The following is a 26,136-nucleotide window of genomic DNA, read 5'->3' as shown; positions in this document are numbered from 1 at the left end:
ACATGACAGGGAGAAGAGCATTAGCATTAGCTGCATTAGCTTACCTCTTTGTGTTGAATGCCCACTTGCTCTTTTAATTTTTCTATTAGTTTCTCACATTCAAGGGTGCGGTTACTGCTGCTCATAAGCTTCTCCTGAGTTGTTTGGAGTTCTTCCGTTAGCTGGTCAATGGCATCCTCTGAATTTTCCATCTGTTTGCGCTTCTCCTCGTAGAGACCCTCCACATTTGATATCTCAGCTTGCAAGCCACTGACCACATCTTGTGCCTCGAGTACCTAGGAGTATCCACAAACAATATTTTGTGCACAACATTTTTATGAGAATTCAGTAAGTCAAACCAAACATGAATATGGATATACTCATTTAGATTTATAGTAATGACATGAGATGGGACAGAAGGACAGCACAAAACACAAGCGTGAGACGAATCAAATAAAAATGCCACCTGTTCATTATCCCCCAGATTGTTAGACAGTCATTCCTGGGTGATATCTGAACTGGAGGAATCCAATGTTTTAGGCAGAAATGTAAGCTCATCTGGACATGAGGCTATTTCAATCCTGGCACAATCAATACTTGTGATCAGAGTCACAAGTATGGCAGTGATAGACAGTACATTCTGTATAGAGTACCAGCACAGACAATGTAAGAACACAATAAAGGCTAACTGCAGGGAGCGAACTGCTTGCTTCTGTTTAGTTTGAACAAGCTGAATGAAGAATACACAACTCTGCACATCAGCAGCAGGTGTTTTCGAATTGGTCTTCTGCTCAATATCCTCTGCTTCACACTTCCAGAATGTACTGTATATCCTTGGCCAGCAGTCATTAGTCCAATAATAAAAACAGTTTGTGGACTGAATCAAAGTAAATATTAGTTGGGTAGCCAACAGTCAGAGGATGGATTACCTGTTTGTTAGCGTAGCAGACCTCTTCCTCCAAACTCTGAATATGCCCCTCCAGCTGCTGTGCTTTGTCCATAGCCATCTGATATTTCTGTCTGAAGATGTCCGCTGTCATCTCATGGTTCTTGGCTGCATTGCTGGTCTCCCTCAGCTCTGTTTGGACATCCTCTAGGTGCTGGTGTAAATGCAACATTTCCGTGGTTTGTTTTTTCACCAGCTCTGCTCCGTCCTGGATCTGTAGCCAAAGGAAAAGCAACCCATGTGCTGTGAAACATTGAAAAAATACTTGACAGCATGAGCTTGTAACACTGTTCTTAAATGTAGTCATTGGAAACATATCCACTGGAGAAAAACCTATTGGATATTTAAATATTTGAACCTGACCATAGAGCTACTGAAATTCCACAGAACAGTGACTATTTGAAACATGAAACAAAATTCTAGTTTCACCCCTAAGGACCAGCTGGAATAGAGTGATATCATGTGTGTGAGTGTGTGTGCGTGGAGTGAATCAGTTAGGAAATACGTTTGTGTTCATGTGTGTTCTATTTTTAAGGTGAGATGTCAACACTACAATTTTCTCTTGATAAAGTAAACTGTTGCCAAATTCATAAATATTGGATCAATATACTATCATAAATATGACATATAATATGGGATCACACACTCACACACACTCAGTGAGCACTTTAATAGGTAGACCTGTACACACCAGCTTGTTAATGCAAATATTTAACCAGCCAATCATGTGACAGCAACTAAATGCATAAAAGCATACACATGTTGTCAAGAGGTTCAGCTGTTTTTCAGACCAAATGTCAGAATGGGGAAGAAATGTGATCTAATTGACTTTGACGGTGGAATGATTGTTGGTGCCAGACAGGGTGGTTTGAGTATCCCAGAAACTGCTGATCTCCTGGGATTTTCACACACAACATTCTCCAGAGTTTGCAGAGAATGGTGAGAAAAGCAAAAAACCAGTGAGCAGCAGTTCTGCGGGCAGAAATGTGTTGTTAATGAGAGAGTTCAGAGGAGAAGGGCCAGAGTTGTCGAAGCTGAAAGGAATGTGTCAGTAACGTAAATAACCACACATTACAACAGTGGTATGCAGAAGAGCATCGCTGAACACACAACACATCAAACCTCTAAGTGGATAGGCTACAGCAGCAGAAGATCAATAAGTCCAAAAAAAATGTCTAACAAATAATAATAAATACCAAGTTAATAAAGAAATACCTAATAAAGTGCTCACTGAGTGTATACATGATTTGATAAGTGAATATCAAAAAGATTACGAATTATATGAAAGTTATTAAACATTTGAATTGGGCTTAGGGGATATCAGTATGCAAAAGGCCACCAGACATTGTAACGCATTTACTTTTTGCAGGCACCACGTACTACGGGATTTAAGTTACTTGTAGTAGATTATAATTACTAATGCCTCCTAAATTATATATCCTTAAATATGTGGCAGTCATAATGAAATTTCACAATTCATACCAATCCTCAACAAAGTAAAATAAAATAATAATAATAATAATAATAATAATAATAATAATAATAAATAAATCAGCCAACTATTTGAAATGTACAGTGGTTTATTCTATGATTATTTTGTCAGTGGGCCCATACCAGCATGAGATCTTCATAACTGTGCCAACTGACTTTCGTCAAACCATGTTGAATGCAAGTGTTGTGAGACAGTGTCTGCGCCAAACAAAATCATAATCACGAAACTCTTCCAACCTGATAGGCAGCCTAATTTGCCTTCTAATTTAGCTTTCATGGTTTTATGTTTCAATGGGGTTTGTGCTGACAGTTTTTTTTTTCACCTACAAGACAGCTTGGTCCACAAATAATATCATTTCAGGGTGAATGTTTTCATGCCCATTGTTTTTGGCAAATTAGATTTAATGAGCTTAATGGCTGTAACATGTTTCTCTTGTGACTGTAATAAAAACCCTGTTCACCAATTAAAAAACAGAAACAAAAAATGGAAAATGCGTCAATGACCTCTGGACCTGTGCGATGAGCTCAGCGTTTAATTCCCTCTATCCATCAGTCTGTCACATGATACAGTACATTATAACAAAACATAATGGCCTAATTCCTTTTAGTAGCTATGTTGCTGTCCTACTTTGACCCCTTACAGTCATTTTTGTAGTCAAGAAATATTTTTTTTATGAAATAAGCTAAATGAATTTATTTATTCAGCATATGGATACATTTTGTCAGCATACGGAGGATCTGGTAATGGTAGTGAAGTGAAACAAAATACTTCCTGGTCATGAGTTTGAATTCACTTGATGCTCTAGTTAGCGATAACTAAAACTAAAACCCTGTTAACAAGTTCACAATTAACGTGTGCAATCTGCTGTGGCACCGTGACTTTGTGGTGAGGGCTGTGTGACTCTTTACCTTTGCCAGGGCCTCCTGGTATAAAGCCTGGTTCTGGTGAAGCCTGTCCTCCATCTCCCTGCTCTTTAGCCTGTGCTCCTGCGCTTTGCTCTGGCTGTCCAGCAGGTCCATGCACGATTGATCAAGCTGGTTCTGCAAAAGCTGAGTCTTCTGGTTCCAGCGCTCCATATCAGTAGTGTGACCCTGCTTTGTGTTGTCCAGGTCAGAGGTCAGCTGCTCAACTACTTTCACCTGGTACTGCAGCTAAGAGGGAGAGGATTTTACTCGACGTCACCAGCATAAAAGAGCTGCAATACCATAACCAAGCGATACACCATTACACCAAACATTAGCAAGTTTTTAAACAGAAAGTGATCTAGCTTGACACGATCAAAGCTTCGGTTGAACATGACGCTTACAAAGCAGTCCACGGACATAGACGGTGTGGTGGGATTTTGTTAATTTCACAGTGGGTGCCCATCTGGAGATAACATTACCTACTGATAATTTAGCTCTTCATCAAAGACAAGATGGACATTCCAGCAGGTCTCAACTGCAAGGTGATGCTGGTGAGCTTCATGTGTGGTGTCTAGCTAGTTATCAATCACTGATTTATAAGTAAACAGTAAGCGGGCACATTCTACAATCTGCATCTTACAACAACTAGTGTAAAATGTTACAATCATATTAAACAGCAACAGAGTGCTTACTACAAATGAGCATGTTGATATAAGCTTCATATTACTAAGAACAAGCTTTATGTTGTGCAGTTACTCATATTTGTTTCATTAATGACAAACTAAAAGTGAACACTTTTGTTTTCAACCATCATATAAGTACACAAGCCAAAATTCAGAAGCTCAAACAGTGAATGAAGAAGTTCCAAGCCATTCCTCTGTTTTAATACAGCATGCACCACCGTACACACTGGTGTGTGTTCATTTCAGAAGTGTGATATTACCGATGGCGTACTGGAACGACTGGAGCTCGTTTGAGGGAGCGCTACCTGTTGTTGCGCGGCGTGGAGCTGGAGCTGCAGGTTCTGTTTCTCCTCCTGGGCGCGGTCAGCTCGCGCCTCCTCCTCCCGGCTCCTCTCCCACGTCCCCCGTAGCTCCTTCTGCAGACTCTTCACCCGCTCATTAAGCCTGCTGACCTCAGACTCCTGAAGACCCAGCTGACGGAGGAGAGAAGAGGCTCGACGCATTTCAAACAAACGTACGGGGGCCGCACGCCCAAAGTTCAGCGCTATCTGTATTCACGGCCAGGCTAAATATTGAAAATTATTCCACTTCTCATAAACACAAGGCTCATACATTTTTCATGGCCTAGTAAACACATCGGTGGAGCGGAGTGTGGGGTTGAGGACACCCACCTCCTCCTGAGCTCCGTGGTGACGCTCCTCCCGCGCTTTCAGGTCAGTCTTCAGCTGCAGAATCGCTTGATCCCGATTGTTCACCTGATAACGAGGAGTATGCAAATGCCAAGGAGTTTGTTGGAGAGAAAAAAAAGAAGAAGATATTTACGACCTTTAATTATTAAGGTATTTTCCTCTAAGAGGCCTCCGAGCAAAACAAAACAAACAGCATAATTAAAAGGTGTTCTCCCAGAGCGCCTCATCCGAATTTCTCGATTTTTTTCCCCCCACCGCAACTTCAAATAACCATCATGAAATGCAACCAATACATTCACAGCCTGTTCTTCACGTACGAGATACATTTACAAATACACATGCAAGTTACCGAGAGGTACAGGTTAAGCTCTTTGATGTTTCATGTCCACCACCCATCTTACCGGCTACCTTATATCACCTTTAAATAATGTTTCAAAAGCAGCCTTCTTCAACTTCTTTTTCAACTAGTTTGAACCTTTTCACTGTTAAAATCTGACATTATTCAGCTACATGCTCAGCTTCCCCTAACAGTACCGGAATCTTAAACCAGGGAATTAATTGACCATTGTTTCACAATTCAAGGAACTGAAAGCATACCACATACAATATGCATGCGCTACGTGGAGATAAGCTATTCTAATATTATTACGGTCAAACTGTCACGAGTAGAGCTGGCAGAAGTCAGCATTCTGTTTTCACCATTAACGCTTGCTTTCCAATCTGGATAATGCTGTTCAATTCCACCGTCATGGCACAGACGCTTTTGAAGCAGCTGAGGATTTCTGAAGTGCACTGCATTGCCCAGGCCTTGTGATTAGTTCAGCAGTACACAGGTGCAGATGTGACTTCTTTAGATTATCTTCAATTAGGCTTACAATGGGAAATCAAGTGCTGTCAAAGGATTGGAGCCACAAACACAAAAGTACCTTGATGCAAACCTATGATCAAAGAAATCTATATCGACTCATATTCAGAATTTAAATTAATCCGGGCAAGTTTCTGCACACGGTGGCAGGAGAAACAGAGGCAACGGGAGTTCATCGCTTTTCAAGTTACCTACTTAGGGGACATAATAATCATTCAAGGCTAAAATTATTTTGCCTGTTTAAAAAGAACATCACATCCATTTTATAAGGTTTGTAAGTCTGTCGAAAAGCTATACCGACAAAAAACATCACTTCTAACGATTGATTCTAATAAATGAATCACATACACCAAAAAAATAATAATAACCGGCAATCCTGACTCGTCTTTTCATAGGAATACAATAAGCAGTACAACTTCGAGGACGGTATGTTCAGTAAACAGAGCTTGCGTGACAAACGGTGACAATGGGGTCTAAGTTAGCACAAAATGTATGATAATGAAGCATTTAGGCCCGGGGAAGGAAGCCTTCTTGTGTCCTGGCCTACGTGTACCTCTTGTTGCGCTGTTCTGTGTTTCTCCATGACAACCGTCAACTCCAGCTGGAGTTTTTTCTTCTCGCTGCTGAGCTTGTTAATGTCCTGGGATTGCTCCTTTATTTGGGCTGTCAGCCGCCCGGTCTCTTCCTTCAGCTTCTGCAGGAGATTTTCCCTACGGAGCAACTGGGAAACAGAAAACACGGATGCAAGCCTCATTTCAAATCACTTAACCCTCTCTCTTTCAAATGCAACAAAAGTGGAGGGAATAGCTAGTCTGTGCTCCGGTTTGGGCAACACCTTGGTTTTGAACAAAGAATCCAATATGAAAAAATAAATAAAAAAGATAACTATCTGATCTACTCAATCTCAGAAGCAGTACTGACAGATTTCAATGCAAGCATACTGTCAAACGCACTCCATCATTGGTGCGTTTTTATATTAAAATAGTAACATTTGGCCATTGATGAAACACAACACATTTTTTTTTTTTCAGAATGCAAATGATGCTGTTTGTTTGTATAGATGGACTGACACAATCAATAATATGATTCTGTATACGTGTTAGCACATAACATGATTTCCAAGAATTGTGTTAATGGAATAAAATGTAAATGCATTGGTACAGCACACACACTGAAGAGTAAAAATGCAATCCCACACAGACTCGGTGAGGTGTGATACCCACCTGAGGAGGGAGAGCAGTGAGGCTTACAGTGCAGTTATTAGACACAGCCCAAAGAGATGTACAATAATCCCGCTTTTAAATTCTTACCTCGTTCTTACATTCAGAGTACTTAGTTTGGGCCTCTATCAAATCCTTCTGCATCACACCTAGTTTGTTTTCCTTCTTGTGTATCTGCAGAAGAGAAAAAGCTGTTTTGCTGAGGTAACTGAGATAACAAATGCAATTCTCTGACATGTTGACATTTTCATTGCAAATTCTCCTAAATGCAGAATGATGTAATGTAAAAGTGAATTTCAATGACGGCGGGCTGTAAATTAGATTTTCCTTCTGTATGCACACCTGGCAATCACACATGGAGGACAAGAATATCAAATTAGTTTAGCCTTTTCTTTTTTGCAAAACACTTGGACAGATATATTTGTGCCAACTTGCATGCTGTTGAATTGGACATGGTGGCAAACAAATACAGGCGGTCTCTAGATGCACCCTATTAACAGGGATATCTTCAGATGGAGTGTCAATGCAACAATGAATTCAGTTTATAATTTAAAAAATACAAATAAAATAAAAATCTTAAGACTCCTTGTCTCCCCTGACGCTTGTTTCAAATTTTATCAAAGGCTTGGACACTAATGTTGTCTAACGTGTCCTAATGAACCTTGTAAAATATTAAATCTGTAAAATAAGAATTTTTTCCTAATTTTCTCCCAGAAAAAAACAAGCCTGATAGATTTGGCTCCAGATCCAAATTTGACGGTAGATTGAGAATTAAATCGAAGCAGCCAATCATCTTTGAGCCACTATTGGCATAAACACTCCCATGCACATCATAACCTTGAGCACAACGTCACTGCATTATTAGTGAGCTACCTAGAAGCAGAGAGTGAGTGAAATATTGAAATGTTGAGTGTTGCTGGTAGTCACATTAGGTGTACTATTAGCAGTTGCCATCTATCCACACATTAAACACCTTTTCAAACGAGAGTTTAAGAAGCGGTTGGCTACAATTTATATTTGAGGGACACATCCTGGCAAAAGTTCCTCTCTTTCTGCTACCTAAACAAAGCACAATACTGGATTTGCAGCAAGGCTGGTGTTGAAAAGAGGGGATCCAACTCAAACACGTATGGTCTGATTCCTGCCAGATAATGTACGGACACCATGTTCACTCTCAGAGCAGGAGTTGTGTGGGCAGGAAATGGGAGGGGCATTCCCGTCATTCCTGATCAGATAACCAATCAATGTAGAACATGTGAAAAAGACCCAAAACAGCCCACTGAGCTCAAAGGGAGAGGGTAGAGTTGTTTGTCAAATTAATTTATTTAAAAAAATAATAATAATTAAAAAAAAATTTAAAATTTTTAAAAAAAAATCTTAACCTGTTTGGCAGACCTTGTGGATTAATATTTGCCATAACACTTGATAGATAATAATAAGAAATAAAAGAGGTAGCAAATAATTACACATCATTAGCATAAAATAAGCAACAGAGTCTATATTAGCTCAGAAATAGAGGACGTGAACTGACAAATTCATGTTTGACTTAATTATATCAGTACAGGGTTCAATCAGTGCTGAAAGCTGAAGAGAAGTGCTGTGCACCAACTGAATGCAGGTTTGACTCACTTCCTTGGAGGGAATAATGTGAGCCACAGTGAACGGCTTTATTGAAATACGCTCTCATCAAAATAGCGAGAGATCCTCAACACAGCCCAAGCACAAGTAATCGGAGTGCAGTGGATTTCCTTTAAAATCCGTAACAAATGCAACAAATACCTGACCATGCCTCAGTATTGACCCTTCCCTCAAAACCTGGCAAAACCTGCCATTTTATTATTCATTTCAGTGAAAATAATTTACCAAATAGCAATGAGTGAAAATTCTAATTCACCCCTGTCAATGTAATGTAAACTCTCCAGTGAAAAATGTGCCCTTGTTTCTTCCCTCCCTATTCCTCGGTCATTATGATGCCCATTTACACTGCGTGCCCAGTTCCACTGCGTAACGGACTTCACCCACGGTGGGAAACTGCAGGAGCACATGCGGCCATGTTTATGCTTCACTTACGAATGAGTTTCCCCTCTGTTTGCGGTGCTTTTGTTTTTAGGGCACTGTCTAATCAACCACTTTATATGCTGGGAGTTTATCTCTGCTTTCAATAAGATCTTCAATCTTCAGCTTTACCAATGGGAGTCAGATTCTTTAAATGAGATATTAGTTTCAATCAGCACACGGGGTGAATGGACCGTTTAGAGAGATCTCGCCATTGCACTCTTAGCAACATGAAAGGCTCTTATTTCCCCATCTTCTAAACACAGAAAAATGTATCCCTCCAATTGAGAATATTGAATGTCTTATGGAAAGTGAAAGGTCATTTGTAACTGTCCGCAGGATTGATGGAGTTAAGCTAGCTCCTCGACCTTCACCCCGCACTCATGACGAACAGTCTCAGATGACGGAGCATCAGGAACTTTACACAAAAATCTCCGCACTTATTCCAGATTGCATTTCCAGTTTGCTGGATTCTGTGGGCCACACAAATGTATGTCGTAATTTAATTACCTGTAGTCCTCCTTCGTTAAACGGTAAACTGTCATCCAATACCACTTTCCCATGTCTAAAATCTGTGCTAACTCAAGCATTGTCTGCCTTTTGCCATTCTTGAAAACTGTATATAGGGAATAATTGGTTTTGTGGCCAATGCAAACATTGTCAAGATCATTTTTAGGAGAACTTAATGTTTTTATATTGGTCTTCATTTCAAGCTTTCATGTTACGACAGTTGAGCTTCTTACACATTTGTGGTTAATAGACACAAGGCTTCAGAAAGAACAGATGTACAGCACATCCAGTATTTCATCAATGAGTAAAATGATCGGGATGATGCTGTGTCCAAAACTGAAAATAATACAGCACATTGGTATGCGACAGCATGTCCCAAAATGTCCCCAGTATCGCAGTCCTTGAAAAATACACTGGTTCCAATAGACTGGAGTAGTCACTGCATATATACATTAAGCAGTTTACTTTGTGATGTATCAATTGCATTTTTAAGAGACTTCTCTTTGAAAGTACACATTTATTCACAAATGTGGGCAAAAAAACAAAACATTGTCGTTTAATCATAGGCGCTATCAAAATTCACAGGACGTTAATGCTGCGAATGTCAATGAGTCATAGATCATTTTCTGTGTTATGAGAGAGCATCGTATCTGTGCAAGTGCTATGTGATACTTAGCTTGTTTTGCCAGTGGCCAAGAAAGCATTTAATATGTTTCACAGACTGCATCAAAAGCTCTTGAGAGAACTGTATCATATCTGTACTGCATAATTTCTTTGTGTTTGTACATTTTTTGCATGCATAATATATTGTGTTACGCTTTTCCGAAGCGCATTTAACAGGCTCATTGTATCATAATGCTACAGCACTGACATCAGATATGCACCACTGCAAAGCGACTAACATTAAACACATCTGAAAGCAGGCAAAAATAGACAAAAAGCATCAGGCACGGAGCTGTCCTGGAAAAGGGGGCAATTCTCCGGTTAACCGTAAACATAAAATAAATGTATCCAGCATTCAAAATTCAAAAATATAAACAGAAACAAAGTTAATAATACAAAAAATAAAATGGAATAAATGAAATTGTGACTAATGGTATTCTATACTTAAATGAGGTCTTTCCTTTGCAATTACTGCTATACTATGTGCACAATATATGCAAGTACACAGATCGACAATGCATAAAATACGTAAGGTGCAGTGGTTTCAGAAAAGCGTCAAAAGCAGAAAGGCTAAGAGACATTCTTTATTATTTTTTGTTCCTCAGGAATCTTAGCACAGCAGATATATCAGTGGCAGACAGCATTCCGATAGGCAGGTTTGTGTACGTCACGTCACCTCACCTCCACAGCTAAGATATACTGCATCCTGGACGTACAGAAAGGGACACTATGACACGGTGGTACACATTATGTTAATGTTGGGGTTTGCACATGAAAGAAAAACTCCACCTAAGAGTAACTGGGCCAATTACTTCACCATGAATGCAAATTAAGAGTTTGCAGGAGAAATCTGCAAAAAATTTAAGAGAGCAGGGGGAAAAAAAGGCAAATCGATGACATGTGAATTGAATGAAATCAATCCAAAAATAATAAAATGGCTGTCGACAAGCCTCACTTTCACCGGTCTCACTTGTCAAAAACTGAATCTTTCCCGTAGAATCCCACCTGACAAGCAGTCATACAAACAAAGGCAGGTGTGTGTGTGTGTGAGAGTGTATGGGGGGGTGGCTGCTGCTCCTGGTGCTGTAATGGAGGCCGGAGTCCAAATGGGTGCCTCCTATGTTGTGGCGAGGGCAGCAGGGCTGGCTCTGCACAGTGTATGCTCCAGGAGCCCAAATGGACTTGTCCTGTGCTGTGGCGATGGCAGCAGAGCTGGCTCTGTACAGGGCGAGCTCCAGGAGCCCGAATGGACGCCTCCTATGTTGTGGCGAGGGCAGCAGGGCTGCCTCTGTACAGTGTATGCTCCAGGAGCCCGAATGGACACCTCCCGTGCTGTGGCGATGGCAGCAGAGCTGGCTCTGTACAGGGCGAGCTCCAGGAGTCCGAATGGACGCCTCCTATGTTGTGGCGAGGGCAGCAGGGCTGCCTCTGTACAGTGTATGCTCCAGGAGCCCGAATGGACACCTCCCGTGCTGTGGCGATGGCAGCAGAGCCGGCTCTGTACAGGGCGAGCTCCAGGAGCCAGAATGGACACCTCCTCGGTACAGGGCGAGCTGACAGTGTCTCGCACTCGACTCACTCAGCGGCACAGACAGGCTGCTGGGATGCGCGCGCTCAGCTATGAAAGGAATGCGCCATGGCGCCCGCTGCCTTCGAGCCGGGCCGCAGCCCCTGTCATTGTCCCTCCCCACTCAGGCATGCTAACTTCACAGGCTCTCATTGTTTTTCTCCCTCTCTCTCTCCATCTCTTTTCTATAAGGGAGGCTTGAGCAGCTCAAACAAAACACATTTCTGTCCCAGTGTTTTCTTTGTCTTACAAGTAATCGAGCAGCTTTAGGCAAGCGATCTTGGTTAATATGAAAAATGACCCCCCCCCCCCCCCCCACACACACACACTTTCATCATTTGTGTTATATATCCACTTTTCTGGCAGAGAAAACGTGTCTCTGTGTTTCTTTTAAAGAAAAAATGCCTCAGAAATGATACTGCAATAGGGTCTTTAAATGTTGGAGCACTAAATAACTGCAAAGACACTGCATTAATGCAAACACAGACATGGAAGAAATGATTTCAAATGAAAACTTTCGTGTTATTTGTTCAGCTGTGCTAATGTTAGGAAAGTCAGGAACAAAAGCTATTATTGTTCAGAGCATTTTTACAGGAAACAGACAGTGGCAAAGTTACAGTAGTTCAACATATGAGATCAGAGAGAGCGTTTTTACAGTAAACTAAAAGCAGATGTGGGATAGACACAGGACCCATACAGAAATTAATGGCCGTATTGTTTGCTTAGCAAATCTGGAGATAAAAGTGAGGGGGATTCATAGAGACCCAGAAAAAGGAGATCACGTTGGTCACTTCTGTGAACCATTTCATTTCAGCAAACTTCAATCAAATAATTGTATATAAAGAAACTACAAAAATATACGAAAATAGAAAGGCTGCTGACTGCAGGAAATGCAGGATGTGGGAAATATTAATGAATGCAGTAATATTCCAGGGAGATTTTTCCATATGCTGATGTTCTCCTGTATGAAGACGGTGGTTTTGTGATAATAAGACTGCACATCACACACATGCGGCGTGCCAACACACATAAGGGCTGTGCGTGAGCGTTGGTATTAAGATAAGACACTGAAATTACTGTAATAGGCTCCATATTCTCCTAAAGTGCACATCCTCTGAACTTAGCAGAAAGTTCAGAGATCTTCTTTTCCTTTTAATTTCAGGGAAAATATGAAAAAAGGAGAGGGGGAAGGGGATCTTCAGCTCTTTTACCTTATTGCCAGCTGCTTTCCTGGTGTCTTTCAGAGTTTCATTTGCCCTACTTAGAGCCTCCTGCTGCTTCACAATTTCATCTTGCAGCTGTTGAGATTGCTCTGTCTTTTCCTGTAATTTCGACTTCAGCAGTCCAACTTCTAAATCCAAGCTATTAACTTTTTCCTCGCTGTATTGGAGCTAAAAGAGAAATTTAAAAAGTGAAAAGGGCAATCAAATCATGTTCACATATGTGCAAGCGCACGCACGCACGCACACACACACACACTATGCATACAGCATATGCAACTGGCTTTACAGAGATTTCAAGTCCAGAGAGAAATAAATATAGTAGGATCTGTTCAACATAGCATTTTGGTACTAGATTAAGCTGGTAGAACCACCTTGTTCTCGACTCATAGTTCAAAAAGAGTTTAAATTTAAAAGTAGCCAGTGGACTTCCCTACATTCTCCATGTCTAACATTCATTATTTGTGTATATGTAAAGTTAATGACTGCCACATTATAATAGGCAATGCAATGTTTCAGTTTCCACAAATCTTGTTTAATGTAGTGCAGATTAACACACAACTAAATGGATCACCTGTTTCAATCAGTCAATCACATTTTACTGAATAACCCTGAAAGTGAGTGTGTTGTCGTGGGCAGTGTATTTGGTCACATTAAAACGCATTACCCATCCCACAGAGGAGATGCAACTCCCTGACAGCCAGAAGTCGGAAAAGTGCTTTAAAGAAAATCCAATACCAATTACCGCCATCATTAGTATGCTTCATTAATGTACTTATTTATTATTTAAAAGCAATATAAAGTGAAACTCTGTATTTTACATGGCTCCCTAAATGAAATTCAAATTGACCAAATTCCTTCATTTACACTCCGCACCGACCAAATCCTCTGTGTATCAAAATCGACGGCATTACAATATTGAATATTTCACATAATAAACGATACTGGAAAATGAAAATTAGGAGAATTCCCAGCCCTCCCATTTACAGATTCATTAAAAGGGGGAATGTACCTTGTTTTGCAGGCACCCCAGGGTCTGCCTCAAGTCAGTGCACTCCTGAGAGAGTTCACCGTTAGAGTGCTCCTTCACCATCACCGCCCTCTTCAAAGAGTCCTGCGTGGCTCTCAACGAGGTCAGGTCAAGCTGCAAGTGCCTCACCCTTTCCTCACGCTCGTTTATCTCCATTCAAGAAAAAGTACGGACGAAACGCATTCAAAATACAGTTTTTACTAAACGAATGTGACGCACCCAAATGTAGTTATAGCAAGTTTAGAATAACTCTGCATATAAAGCAATAAAGTACTTTATATTTCACATTTTATTGAACAATGCTCATAATTCAAACAGGCTGAATGCATTTAACAGCATGTAGGCTGCATAACTAGAGAGGGGAAGGGGCAACAGCGATTTGATGTTTCTCAGGGTATAATGGTATGGCACAGGGTGCATCATTAGCCAAATATAGCACTCAGATGTGGGGGAAGAAAAAAACAACACTAATAACCAATAGCCTTGTGCAGAAAGCTTTGAGAGGCCAATGCAGTTGCACGAATGGCCACAATCCTTCACACATTTGGCAGCCATCAGTGTCTGTGCCTGTGCCAAGTGAAATGGGCAGACACAAGCAGCGTCTTTCACAACACTGTGCCTCCTGGAATCTCTCCAGACTCAGGCCAAAGGGCAAGATGGTCTCCCGTCCAGAACAGTTACATACCTGCACCAAAACGTCTGCCTATTTCACAGCTGCTTATGTTCTTGTTTTAAACAGCATACAGCCTGACACTAAGATACACTATATTTTGCTTACCTGGCATTTAAAACATACAGTATATACTGTGGGGCCTAGTTTAAAGTCTAGTCCTAGACTAAATATAATTTTGAATGGAGATTCTCCAGACAAAACTAATTTTAGTCAAGGACTGAGCTTAATCTGCATCTGTGAAACCAGCCCATAATGTCTGGGACATTTAAGCACTGGAAAACTGAATGCACCATTAAATAATCTCTAATGATATACTTCCCATGAAGCGAATACTTAGGGGACTGCATCTCTCAGCCTATTATTAAAGCATAGCACCAGGTCTGTAAGGATCTCCCGGCAGCCAAACCCTTCTTTAAAAAGATACTTCATACATCAAAACGTCATTCAGTCGAGACCAAGACAAGGAGAAAAACGTCTTCAGTCCTACAGGATCAGATGTGGGCTGCTAAATACCACAGCCAGGGACAGGATATGGAAACTATCCAGGTAGAGTGGAGCTGTGAGCATCTATTCATGATGTTTCATGTAAATTCAAAACGATTGGCAGGGGTGAATAAAAACATTACATACAGTATACAGACAATGGCTAATGTCCTTCTCAAGGTCTCGATGTCAGAAGATGTGCCTTTGAGGAATTTGAGTGAATGGAAACGTGCCGTTAGAAGAATGCGATGTCAAAACAACGATACATTCCGGCAAAATAGCGGAAATAAAATAACTCTTTTGATTAAACATTACGGATGATAGCGATGTGAATGGACTTCGAAGGGGAGACTCAATCAAGTGTCACCTACTTGATAATTGTGGAGTAAAGCCACCTGCTCAGAGCAGGCCTGCTTTGTTCTTTTCATGAGCAGAGGTCTCTTACACAAGCCCTCACAAGAAGACACAATCATAATGTGTGATTTATGGGCTGGTGTCCTGACCTCAAACAGCAGAGCCTTGTCACAGCCTCCGACTGGTTTAAGCCTAAAATACACGCCGCAATTTCTTTTTTTAATCGCAAGCGTAAGCACGCGGCATACCTGTCACTCCACAGAAGATGGCTAAGATTTCTCTGAGCCGCGCTTTCGGTTTTCGGGGCTGTCAAACCGCGAGAGCTTTGAAATGGGGTAGTCGCGCTGCGTCACCGCCTCAAAACGGCGCTATGTCACGAGGCGTCTCCAATTAAACAGCGGATCAAACGCGCTAAATGCTTTCGCACACAAAGAGTCCAACTGGAAATAAACACCCTGTCCAATCTGTATTCTTCTGCTTTGACATGCCTGTGTCTCTCCTCTCTCATCGCTCTTTCAGGGCTTCTTTCCCGCTTCGCTTCCACAGGAAAGAGCTTGGCAGAAGCAGCTGCTGGAACATCGTGTTGTTTTTACGAGGGTAATTCCCGTAAGCTTGGCCGATGCAACCGAGACTTGGCACAACTCCGGAAAAGTTCTTTTATTTTTCTCCAATAACTTCAGCTGATACTACAGACGCTTGCAAAAGCATCTAAGCAAATGAAGCACAAGATTTACGGCGTTAAGTCGATGGATGATCTCACGATGTACGCGATGACTCCGTCGGTAACCAGCAAAAACCTCCTAAAGGCTATTAGGGCGGTTAAAGCTTAAATACTGTGACAAACATCATGGAAGAGGATAAGTCCTGCTCGTGGTCACAGGCCCTCTTGGTGAGCTCACTCACAGAAAGCACGGTCGTCATCCAAGGGGTTTGTGAATGAGAAACACTGCGTGTTGATACAGAAAGTGACCCTCGCCTTGAAGCTTATGGTTTACAATGACCCTCTTCACATCACTATGTTTCCTCTCTTGTTTCAGTACACAGGTGATGGTCTGGCACTGGACTTCAGCAGGAGCTAGCGCTAGGGCTAGCCACACGCGAGCGCAGGCTTTGTTTTCCTACGGGGCACCGCCACGGAACGACGCCTCTCGGGAGGTGAACGTGGACAGCGGCCCGGGGTCTTACAGGAGCTCACGGTGAAAGAGGCTTGTTTACATCTTCGCCCGCACAAAAGAAGCACGTCAGCGGCGGGCAGAGCAGATGGCAGTACGTGGGTTTTGGTGGAAATGCGAAAATAGACGAGCGGAGAAAGAAGAAAGAGGGGGAAATAAAGAGAAGGCGAGCGGGGATGAGGGTGAACCCACACAGAGCCCAGCCGCCGATGAGAGAGGAGGGCACCGCTACCCCAGCGCACACTCCGCACTGAACTGCTCAACCCTGCATTCAGCCGCATTCAGCGACGTTTACTCCACACAAATTAACACGCTTTTTCTCCGCAACCTCCCAAAGCAAAGGCCATTCATTTACTTTGACGGCCCCCGGTATTCTTTTCTGTTGGGCGCATACGCCGGGAATAAAATATAAAAATAAAAAACACAAGTAAATAAATAAATAAATACAACTGTTTGTGGATCCCACACACTGAATTCAACTTTACCTTTGACACGGCATCCTTTTCTGCAAGCTGCACTTGTTGGAGTTGTTTTTCTAAAGAATGTATCACTTGGCACAGTCTTTGCGTCTCACTTTCTGCTGCCAGTGATTTCTCTCTTTCCTCCTGCAGCACGGTTTCCAGCGCGTAGATCTGTAATACATAGTCAACCACGTTACATTAGTGTTTTTTAACTGACAGCTATTTGCATAAATGGCTCACCTCTCAGAAATCTAGTAACATGCGCACACGCACGTACACACACACCAGCACACACACGTGTACACACACAAGCGTACACACAAGTGCACACGTGTACACACACACACACACACACACACAGACATACAGTCATACACACACACACACACACAGACATATAGACATATAGAAATACAGACATATACACACACACACACAACAGGAACCGCACACTACACCTGAGTTAAGTTAAACCTGCCTGTTGAGCTGCCTGGGAAATGTCTTTCTCTCTCTCCAGCTGCTGCAGTCTCATTGTATGGATCACACCCTCTGTGCTGCTGATCTGTGAGGAACAGCCCAGGAGTCAGGAGTCTGTCTGTGTTTGTGAGCGCGTGTGCGTGTGTGCATGCATGTGTGTGTGTGTGTGTGTGTATGTGTGCATCTGAGTGTGTGTGCATGTGTGCATCTGAGTGCGTGTGTGTGTGTGTGTGTGTGTGCATCTGAGTGAGCGTGTGTGTGTGTGTGTGTGTGCGCGCATGCGTGTAGTGTGTATCTGAGTGTGTGTGCGTGTGTGTGTGTGTGTGTGTGTGTGTGCGCGTGTATGCGCATGCGCGTGTGTGCGGCTGGGATTCAATCAGCATTTGAAGCAACAATTAAAAACAGGAATCTTTTTTTTTTTTTTTTTTTTTTTGCCCAAACACAGATTGGTGAATTCAGTGAACAATAAAACCTGAAACTAAACTAGACCGCTTCTGTAACACTTTAAAGTCAAGGACAAACATTGATCAAATACAGGACTGTGTGCGTTTACCATCACGTCAGCAGAGGATCCAGAAGGCCTACCTCACTGGTGAAAACATCCTGTTCACTCTGGGCGGTCACGGTCTGGGCCTCCAGCCTGGCCAGCAGTCTCCCGTTGTCCTCCTTGATCACCCTGTGTCGCAGATGAAGGTTCTTCAGCTCCATCTCTTGCTCGTCAACTATTTTCTGCAACTTTGAAAGCTGAAAACACCGTAAAACGTTATTCAACAAATGGACCTGCTGTTCTGCCACTGCATAATCGTTAATTGCCCTCCATAAGCACACATACATAAAGCACCGTTTAAATAATGGCCTTTAAGATATGGCTTCAAGAAGCTTAACCGAGCATATTTGGAGACCGACAATCGGTATGATTAAAACTTCACAGTGAACAGTTTGAAAAGTGTCAATTTGACCCTGCTGACAGAGAGAACTCCAAAAAGGAATATTAGATTACAAAATCTGGAGTGAATTCTTCATCTCGTATATAATATGACCAAGCGGTTACATTAAAGAGACACCTATCTTTGAGGACATAGTGGATAGTAATTATTTTACAAATTAAACTCTCCCTTGAGGTTTTCCAGCTCTCCACTGTCCAATGCTTTCCCTACTGTTAATTCAAACTGTTCAGGTAAATCCTTGATTGCAGAAAGCACTGCTTCAGTTCAAGGCTTAAAGGGATTGGAAAATGACAATGTGTAGGTAAGATGGCTACGACGACCATTTGAAGTCATAGTCACGAGTCAGAATATGATATATTATCCAATATAACTAAATACGTATCCAAAACATAAAGGAACAAATCTAACAGAGAACTTAATTCTAAACTGAAATTAAATGGAATTGAAAAGGAAATTCAAAAACATTTAAAAAATAAAAACGAATGAAAAAAACGTGACTAAAATAACCTTGTTATTGTTATACAATACAATATACTATGTATCTATTGATGGAAAAAGAAGGAATATGCACTTGAATTTTGCAAAAGCTCTCTGCGATTCTACAAAAAAAAAAAAGCTTTAACCTTCAAACTTCAAATATACTGCTTCATTCTACATTAGGCACACAAAATACATATTGGAAACTAACAGCAATGGGGCAGTTACAAAAGCAGGCACAATGGCTTTTTCTGCACAGGGCCTAAGGAGGTCGCCAAGGTCACAATTCTATTTGATGAAATCAGCAGTCACAGCTGAGAATCCACGTTCGAGGGGCCGCACGTGCTCACGACTACTGCCCAGGCACAGCCTTAAACACAACTGGAGTTAAACAGCAGCTCTGTGTTTACTGGAAAATGTAAACTTTATCTGGGTGCTTCCAGAGTAAAACAGCAGCACTGTGATTACTGGAAAATGTAAACTTCATCTGGGTGCTTCCAGAGTAAAACAGCAGCACTGTGATTATAATAAAATGTAAACTTAATCTGGGTGCTTCCAGAGTAAAACAGCAGCACTGTGATTACTGTAAAATGTAAACTTCATCTGGGTGCTTCCAGAGTAAAACAGCAGCACTGTGATTACTGTAAAATGTAAACTTCATCTGGGGGCTTCCAGAGTAAAATATACTCATTTACTCATCTACTAATTTACACCAAACAAAAAAGCCAAGAGACAACTGCTTAAGTTTACAATTTACTGATTGGAAAGCCAGCTGCAGAATTTATTTTCAACTGTCAGTGGCCAGTGTGCCCACAAAATACACATGCATGAATCTCAGTCCGAAACAGGCCAATGCAATTAGAAATTGCAATTAGAAATTAGAATTTGTCCAAGATTCACACAGCACAGTAATATCATATCATACATGATCATCACCATACTACTTAAGTTCAAGAAAAGCTAAAGCATATAACATGAATTAATAATGCTACCAAACACCACTACCACCACAATCGTTACAATAAATAATAATCACAATAATCACAATGATAATAAATACATTGGCATAGTGGTGAATACACATCTGGAAAATGTAAATAAGCAATGGAAATTCAAAAATCTGTTTTGCTTCAGATACAGCACAGTTCAGCATGGATGGGGGGGATTGGGTTCCGCACATTTCCTGTCTGCTGTCAATATGCATGCCTCAATCTCCAAAGGCCAAACAGCGATCACTTTCAGTTTGACGATCCATTAGCTTCCCATGTGGATCGGGATAAGAGGAGGATTATTAAGGCCATGCACACTCTATAAATGACAAAGTTAATGCTTTCCTGGAACCACGGCCAATAGCATTAGGGGACAAAAAAGCTTTTTAGCTTTCTGCACAGATACAAGGTATCACTTCTACATATAATATAATCTGAGATGACACTGAAACCAGGGCCTCCTACTTATCATATCTGTATTGCCAAATGGGAAATGCACAAAGGATGGCAGTCAGTTTCTTACCCCACAACCTCTGTGCAGAACATTTCCCCAATTTCATTCAAATCAAATTTAGTAGTAAAAAAAAAAATCAAGAAATATAAATGAGAGCATTTAAAGCAATATCAACGGGCTGATTCAGAGTGTGGTTTTAATAACCTTGTTAATAATATGTTTAGACCACAATGAAAAATCTGTGTTCGGATAATAAACCGAACAATGGGAAAAATGCAACATAACTGTAAAACACAAACAAATTTCAAAATGAAATGCCTAACATGTTTCTCTGAGTTCACTTATGCACAACGGTTTGCAATTTGTGTTAATTGTACAAAACGGATCAGATCCTGGTTTGTTCCTAAGGCCCGCCATCCCTCGGAGCAGTCTCGTTTGTGACAGAATGGTTAAGCAGACCGGCATTGGGAATCCATTTCACACTCCGTTTCCCAGCATCCCCGGTCGCACAGGTTCTACCCACAGTGCCCGGGCGGGAGGAAGTGGGACTGACAGGCGGCTTCGTTACCGGGGCGATGCGTGACAGGAAGCGCAGACAGGGCTAATGGTGCTATGCTAGCGCAGGTGCAGTCGCAGCGGACGCGGGAGGCGCTGAGAGGGTGGGACGTGAACGCGGGACTAAAGGAGAGCTTTCAGCACAGCTGACAGAGAGGGGAACGTCGAGGAAACAGTGTGGAGTGAAGGACGGAGACAGACACACACAGCTCCTCATAAAATGGAAGCTTTTTGCGCCTGACGGATTCGGGTAAAGGACAGTTGTCCCTGATTGTGATTTCTGACGGTAGCAAGAAAGGTGTCGTAGCATTCTTTCCCCGTGCATACCAGATGTTCTGCGCAACTGCTGCTGTGGTTAAATATAGACAGCGTATCATGGGTATATTATATGATGGCACAAGAGACAAAAGCTCTACCCATGTAGCCTGTGTTATGTCACTTAATTAATCAAACGGAGCCTCACTCTGAATTTCAGAAACACGCACGCACGCACTCGAGAGCACACGCAGTGCATGTCTGGGGCCTGCTCTGACAGCAGCAGGTGACATTCTCTACGGACACCTTTACGCAAACATTAACATATGGGGCCCTAAACGACTCTCATTAAGTGGTGTGACAGCTTTGAATTATCAATTGGCAGAGATTTGAAGCAAGCCAAACTGTTGCCAAAGCGAGACATCAGATAATGAAGACGCAGCAAAAAACGGGATCCCGCAACAGACAATTAATTATGTAATTAGGTTAATGACTTCTTTACACGGGCTCTCTTTTTTTGGCTGGAGATATGAATTAATTACGGCGGGTAATTAAATTAAGCAGGTTGTAATTTCGCAGCTGCAGCTCTGCTCCTCCCCCGCTCTCTGGTGCGAACACGTCTCGTCTGCAGGTGGGAGAGGCTCCAACGTGGCTCGCCCGCGACGCCGTCTCCGCAGCCCTGACATCTCAACGCGACGTGAAAGATTAGCACGAGCTAGCACGTTAGCGATATCCGGCCCACTTTTCATAGCCCCGCTCCGATGATGGCCCCTTGGCTCAATGCGAAGGGAACCAATAAGAATCACCCGTCAAACTTTTTTTTCTTCTTCTTTTAATGTACAGAAAATGCTTTTAAACCTAAAACAACTCTGGGAAACAGTTGAGCATTTAATGAAAATAACAGATGGTCATTTGGAGTCGATATAACATGCTGAAAATCTATCAGCGGCCCCGCCAGCACTGACCTTGTTCAACTTCTTGACGGTACCTCGTCTTTTCCAGTAAATTATGCATATTTGACATTGACATAAATTCTTTGAATCACATGTAAGAGCGTGGACTTTGATTCCATTTCACAAAGAATTTTTGCATTCGTAGAGGAAATATTAGACCGCTTTGGAAAAGTCTGACATGAAAGAATAAGCTACACAATTTCCCTGTTTAACGAGTTAACTTTACCTCCTCTTTGGCAGAGCCGTGCTTCTCTTTCAAGTCGTGCAGCTCCTCATTTATCTGTCTGCCTCTCAGCTCGTGTTCCCGCAGCTTATTTCCATACTCTTGGCTGAGCTCGTTCTTCACCGTCGCCATTTTGGCTTCACTCTGGAAGACAGCAATATACACCCTTATTGACACTGTATATAAAACCCTGTTTAGGAAAACACATGCATTATGCATGTGAGACACTGAGCCATGCAGCCCTGGTTCACACAATTTGCATAGCTTCATTCGCCGACCCTCAAATCAGCACGGGAGGTAGAATATCGCCGAGCCCTGGCGGGTAGAGGGAACCTGCACACGTGAGAAGTGACAAATAGATAATTGCAAAGATATGTGTACAGAGCAAATTTCTGCGTAATCTGTATGTGTGTCCTCGCCATGTTAAATCCGCCAGACAAAAGGATGTTCAGCGCGCTGCCATATGAAATTGTGCCGTTATAAAAGCATTAAAAGCGATCGCTGATTTATGTTACATTTTACTAGTTTGAAAAATACCGGCAAGGAAAGCGTTTCATTTTTGTAAAATATGCTTTTTGGAACAGTAAGGGACCCAGGCAGAGGAAAGATCCTTTCTGAAATAAGATGGGAAAACATGGCCCGTTTTGATGTCCGCCCGGTCACCAGATGAATTACACGGGCCGCTCACCTATTACGCTACGGAAAGTCTGCGTGGCGCGAGGTTCACAGACATGCTAATGGCGGGTGTGAAATTTCGGGGGAAGCGAAGTCTGGGACGGCTCTTTTGAACTTCCCTCCCTCGCTGTGATGTGCGCACATCTGGACGCACCGGTGAACCCTTTGGGGGTCTTTACCCCCCTCCCCGTCCGCGCGTGACATTAGCGGCGCTGTGGCGCTGGTCAGGGGCCCGGAGGGCCCGCAGGGAGGACCCCGGAACAGCGCGGAGCACGCCTGGGGGGTACAGGGCACAGCGGAGGGCACTCAGGATGTGCACTGTCACCTCCCTCCCCAAAGCCAGGGGGGAGGAGTGCAGGAACACAGTCCTGTGTCAATGGGGAGGGAATGAAAGAGATTAATGTGGGAGAGTGTGTGTGTGTGTGTGTCTGTGTGTATCTGTGTGTGCTTGTGTGTTTGTGTGTGTCAGTGTATACGTGTCTGTATGCTTGTGTGTGTATGCGTATGTGTCAGTGTGTGCGTGCGCGCTTGTGTGTGAATGCGTATGCGTCACTGTGTGTGTGCGTGTGCTTTTGTGTGTATGCATGTGTCAGTGTGTGTGTGCGTGTGTGTGTGTATGCGTATATGTCAGTGTGTGTGTGCGTGTGCTTGTGTGTGTATGCATGTGTCAGTGTGTATATGTGTATGTGCGTGTGCGCACGCACCGGCATCTCCTGGCAGCGATGCAGCCAGTAAATCAAGTTGAAAACAGACCAGCGTTTTCTCCCCCCATCAATTTCTCACATGCAGATTCCCATCATCTCTCATATTCCTGAATGAGCATTTTGTGACAATTCTGAACAGATGTGACACTAAAGCTTGTATACCACTGTTTGTAGCATTCTTTGGATTTGGATTTTCATTCTTGTATATATACGGTTAAATCATTGGGTGACCTCCAAAATTCTGAGTCAATCCGTATATTGTATTCATCTGAAATTTGAAATAAGATCGTTCAAGACATCTTTTGTCACCAAATTTAGGGATTACATTGGGAGCAATTTTATACAAGCAGATATGCACACGTCCTTGTACTGTCAAATCGAATAGAGCTGATGAAAATCCAAAAAGATTTTAGCATGAATCCCAGACACAATGTATTTTTTATTTAAGATTTTGCAGTCACATCTTCCCTAGAATATTTTGTTAATCAAGCTTCAATTTCAGATGACAAAATGCTGGCAGTGGAGGGAGTAGCTAGGAATGGTAATTTACTGCAGATATATCATTTTGTGAATAAAAATCTGCAGCCCATGATTAACTGAGGCTCTGCAGTAGATGGCACGCTGATTAATTTTACCCTCTTCAGCCAAAGCCAAGGTCTTCCTCTTCTCCCCCCCCCCTTTTTTTATTTTTTTTGCTAAGGGTACAAATTAAATCAGTTCCTCTTTTTAATTCCTGAATAACCTAATGCCTTTTTTTTCCCTGGTCACATATGCTTTTCAGAGATGGAAGCCATTTTGTACAGCCAGAATATTTTGAGGGTAAAATGGGGGAGTGAAAGGGTTCTCAGAATTCATCAATGCGGGTCTGTCAGTAATTTCCCTAACTTTTTAAGCCCTGCACAACTGCAGCGTGGGGAAGAAACCACGATTTCTCCTTTTTTTTTTTTCTTACACAACACTCACATTCTTGGTGAGCTGTTCCCATAACTTGCGATTTCGACAGATGCATAATCCTGCTAAACAAAGAGCCCAAGCAGGTGTCTGCACAACACACTGTAATGATGAACCTGCCAGTAATTGGGAGGCTTCGATTTGATATCTTGCACATCTCTTAGGGTATGCCTCTGTCAATACTTGTCCGAGTTATTCTACATCTGAGGAAAATAAACAAACAGGCTGCATTAAACAGGGCAGCGCTGTTTAGCGCTAGCTATTACATTCGTTTACTGCCATATCCATTGTGTAGTATTATTTTAGACTGGATGTTCACAACCTTATTAAAAGGACAGGGGGTTGGGGGCTGGGGAAGGCTGAGCTTCCACACTGCAGCATAACAATAGCGCGTGATAGGAGAGAGTCACGCAGACCGAGGTTCATCTGACACACGCAGCCACAGTAAATTCCATATATTCATAAATATAGACACCCAAAGCGTCATTATTCAATGTCCTCGCAGAAAATGAAAGTCCTTCTCCCCTCCCTCAAATTTTCATACCCCCTGCGAGTTGATTTATTTTCATACTCTGACAAAGAATTATTTTCCCCGGTGACATTGTGCTTATAACCTTTACATACACCGCAATCAGCAAACATGCTATCACTGGTGTATTACACGTGCGGAAAATTGAATTTCTAAATGCACTTTTATTTGGAAAAATGACGGCAATAATAAGAAAGGGGAATAATAAAATATAATAAGCAAAATGTAGATCATTAAGCTGGCATTTGCTTGTTGGTGCAAGCAAGGAATAATCAACATCTTAGTTTAATATTATTAGGAGGACATAAAAATCTCAGAAGGATAAAATTACTCTATTTAGTTAATGAAAAACGGGAATGCAAGCATGCTTTATAAAATCCGCTGTGCTAAAAGTCAAGAGGACATTACTTCTGTGAAAATTACATATCCTCATGCAAAACTTGATCGTCTTTATTGATGGACAATGTCGTAAAGCCATCATTCTGTTTATAGACATTTAATTGAAGACAGCATAAAACGATAAACTAAGAAACATGCATGGTTGACTCCTCCAATTCAAACCATAAATCATACTGATGTTCAGACAAGTCGCCCAGACACAAATTCTGATGATAGATGACCCATTTAACTTTGATTTTTGAAAGCAATGAGCTCGCTAGCAATACCTCACACTGACTAATACCACATATGGTCATGCAAGAACTCATGAAAAATCCATCTCTCCACAGTACGGATGCTAACATAATCCTGCAAATGATCATTATTAAAATGCAGCCTGCATGCCACAGCCTACAAATATGCAGAGCTGCAACATTGTGTATTTGCATTGGGGGCAATAATGTTCAGATGATTTGTAGCATTATAAAGCAGTCATCAAAAAGCTAATCTATCTACATGCCTGTCTAATGAGATTATATATTTTATTTTATATATATAGACACACACACACACACACACACATATAGCTACAAACAGATGAA

General features: G+C 42.0%; 1 protein-coding gene across 3 annotated transcripts in view; it reads right to left on the bottom strand.

Moving 5' to 3' along the window:
• Nucleotides 1–26,136, bottom strand: part of LOC133125794 (myosin-16-like) — a 123,020-nt gene that overhangs the window by 59,028 nt on the left and 37,856 nt on the right. For all 3 annotated transcript variants that reach the window (XM_061237406.1, XM_061237407.1, XM_061237408.1), the window contains 13 exons: nucleotides 22,301–22,441; nucleotides 18,030–18,188; nucleotides 17,446–17,529; nucleotides 16,992–17,138; nucleotides 13,807–13,974; nucleotides 12,786–12,965; nucleotides 6,870–6,953; nucleotides 6,113–6,280; nucleotides 4,677–4,760; nucleotides 4,311–4,478; nucleotides 3,326–3,568; nucleotides 909–1,139; nucleotides 45–275 (listed from right to left, as the gene is read on the bottom strand). In XM_061237406.1, the coding sequence (XP_061093390.1) occupies nucleotides 45–275; nucleotides 909–1,139; nucleotides 3,326–3,568; nucleotides 4,311–4,478; nucleotides 4,677–4,760; nucleotides 6,113–6,280; nucleotides 6,870–6,953; nucleotides 12,786–12,965; nucleotides 13,807–13,974; nucleotides 16,992–17,138; nucleotides 17,446–17,529; nucleotides 18,030–18,188; nucleotides 22,301–22,441 (2,088 nt within the window). The remainder of the gene's footprint in view (nucleotides 1–44; nucleotides 276–908; nucleotides 1,140–3,325; nucleotides 3,569–4,310; nucleotides 4,479–4,676; nucleotides 4,761–6,112; nucleotides 6,281–6,869; nucleotides 6,954–12,785; nucleotides 12,966–13,806; nucleotides 13,975–16,991; nucleotides 17,139–17,445; nucleotides 17,530–18,029; nucleotides 18,189–22,300; nucleotides 22,442–26,136) is intronic.

The sequence above is a fragment of the Conger conger genome, chromosome 4 (assembly GCF_963514075.1).
Source record: "Conger conger chromosome 4, fConCon1.1, whole genome shotgun sequence".
NCBI classification, from domain to species: Eukaryota; Metazoa; Chordata; class Actinopteri; order Anguilliformes; family Congridae; genus Conger; species Conger conger.
Note: the sequence above shows the minus strand (reverse complement) of the source record. Positions and strands in the feature narration are given on the sequence as shown.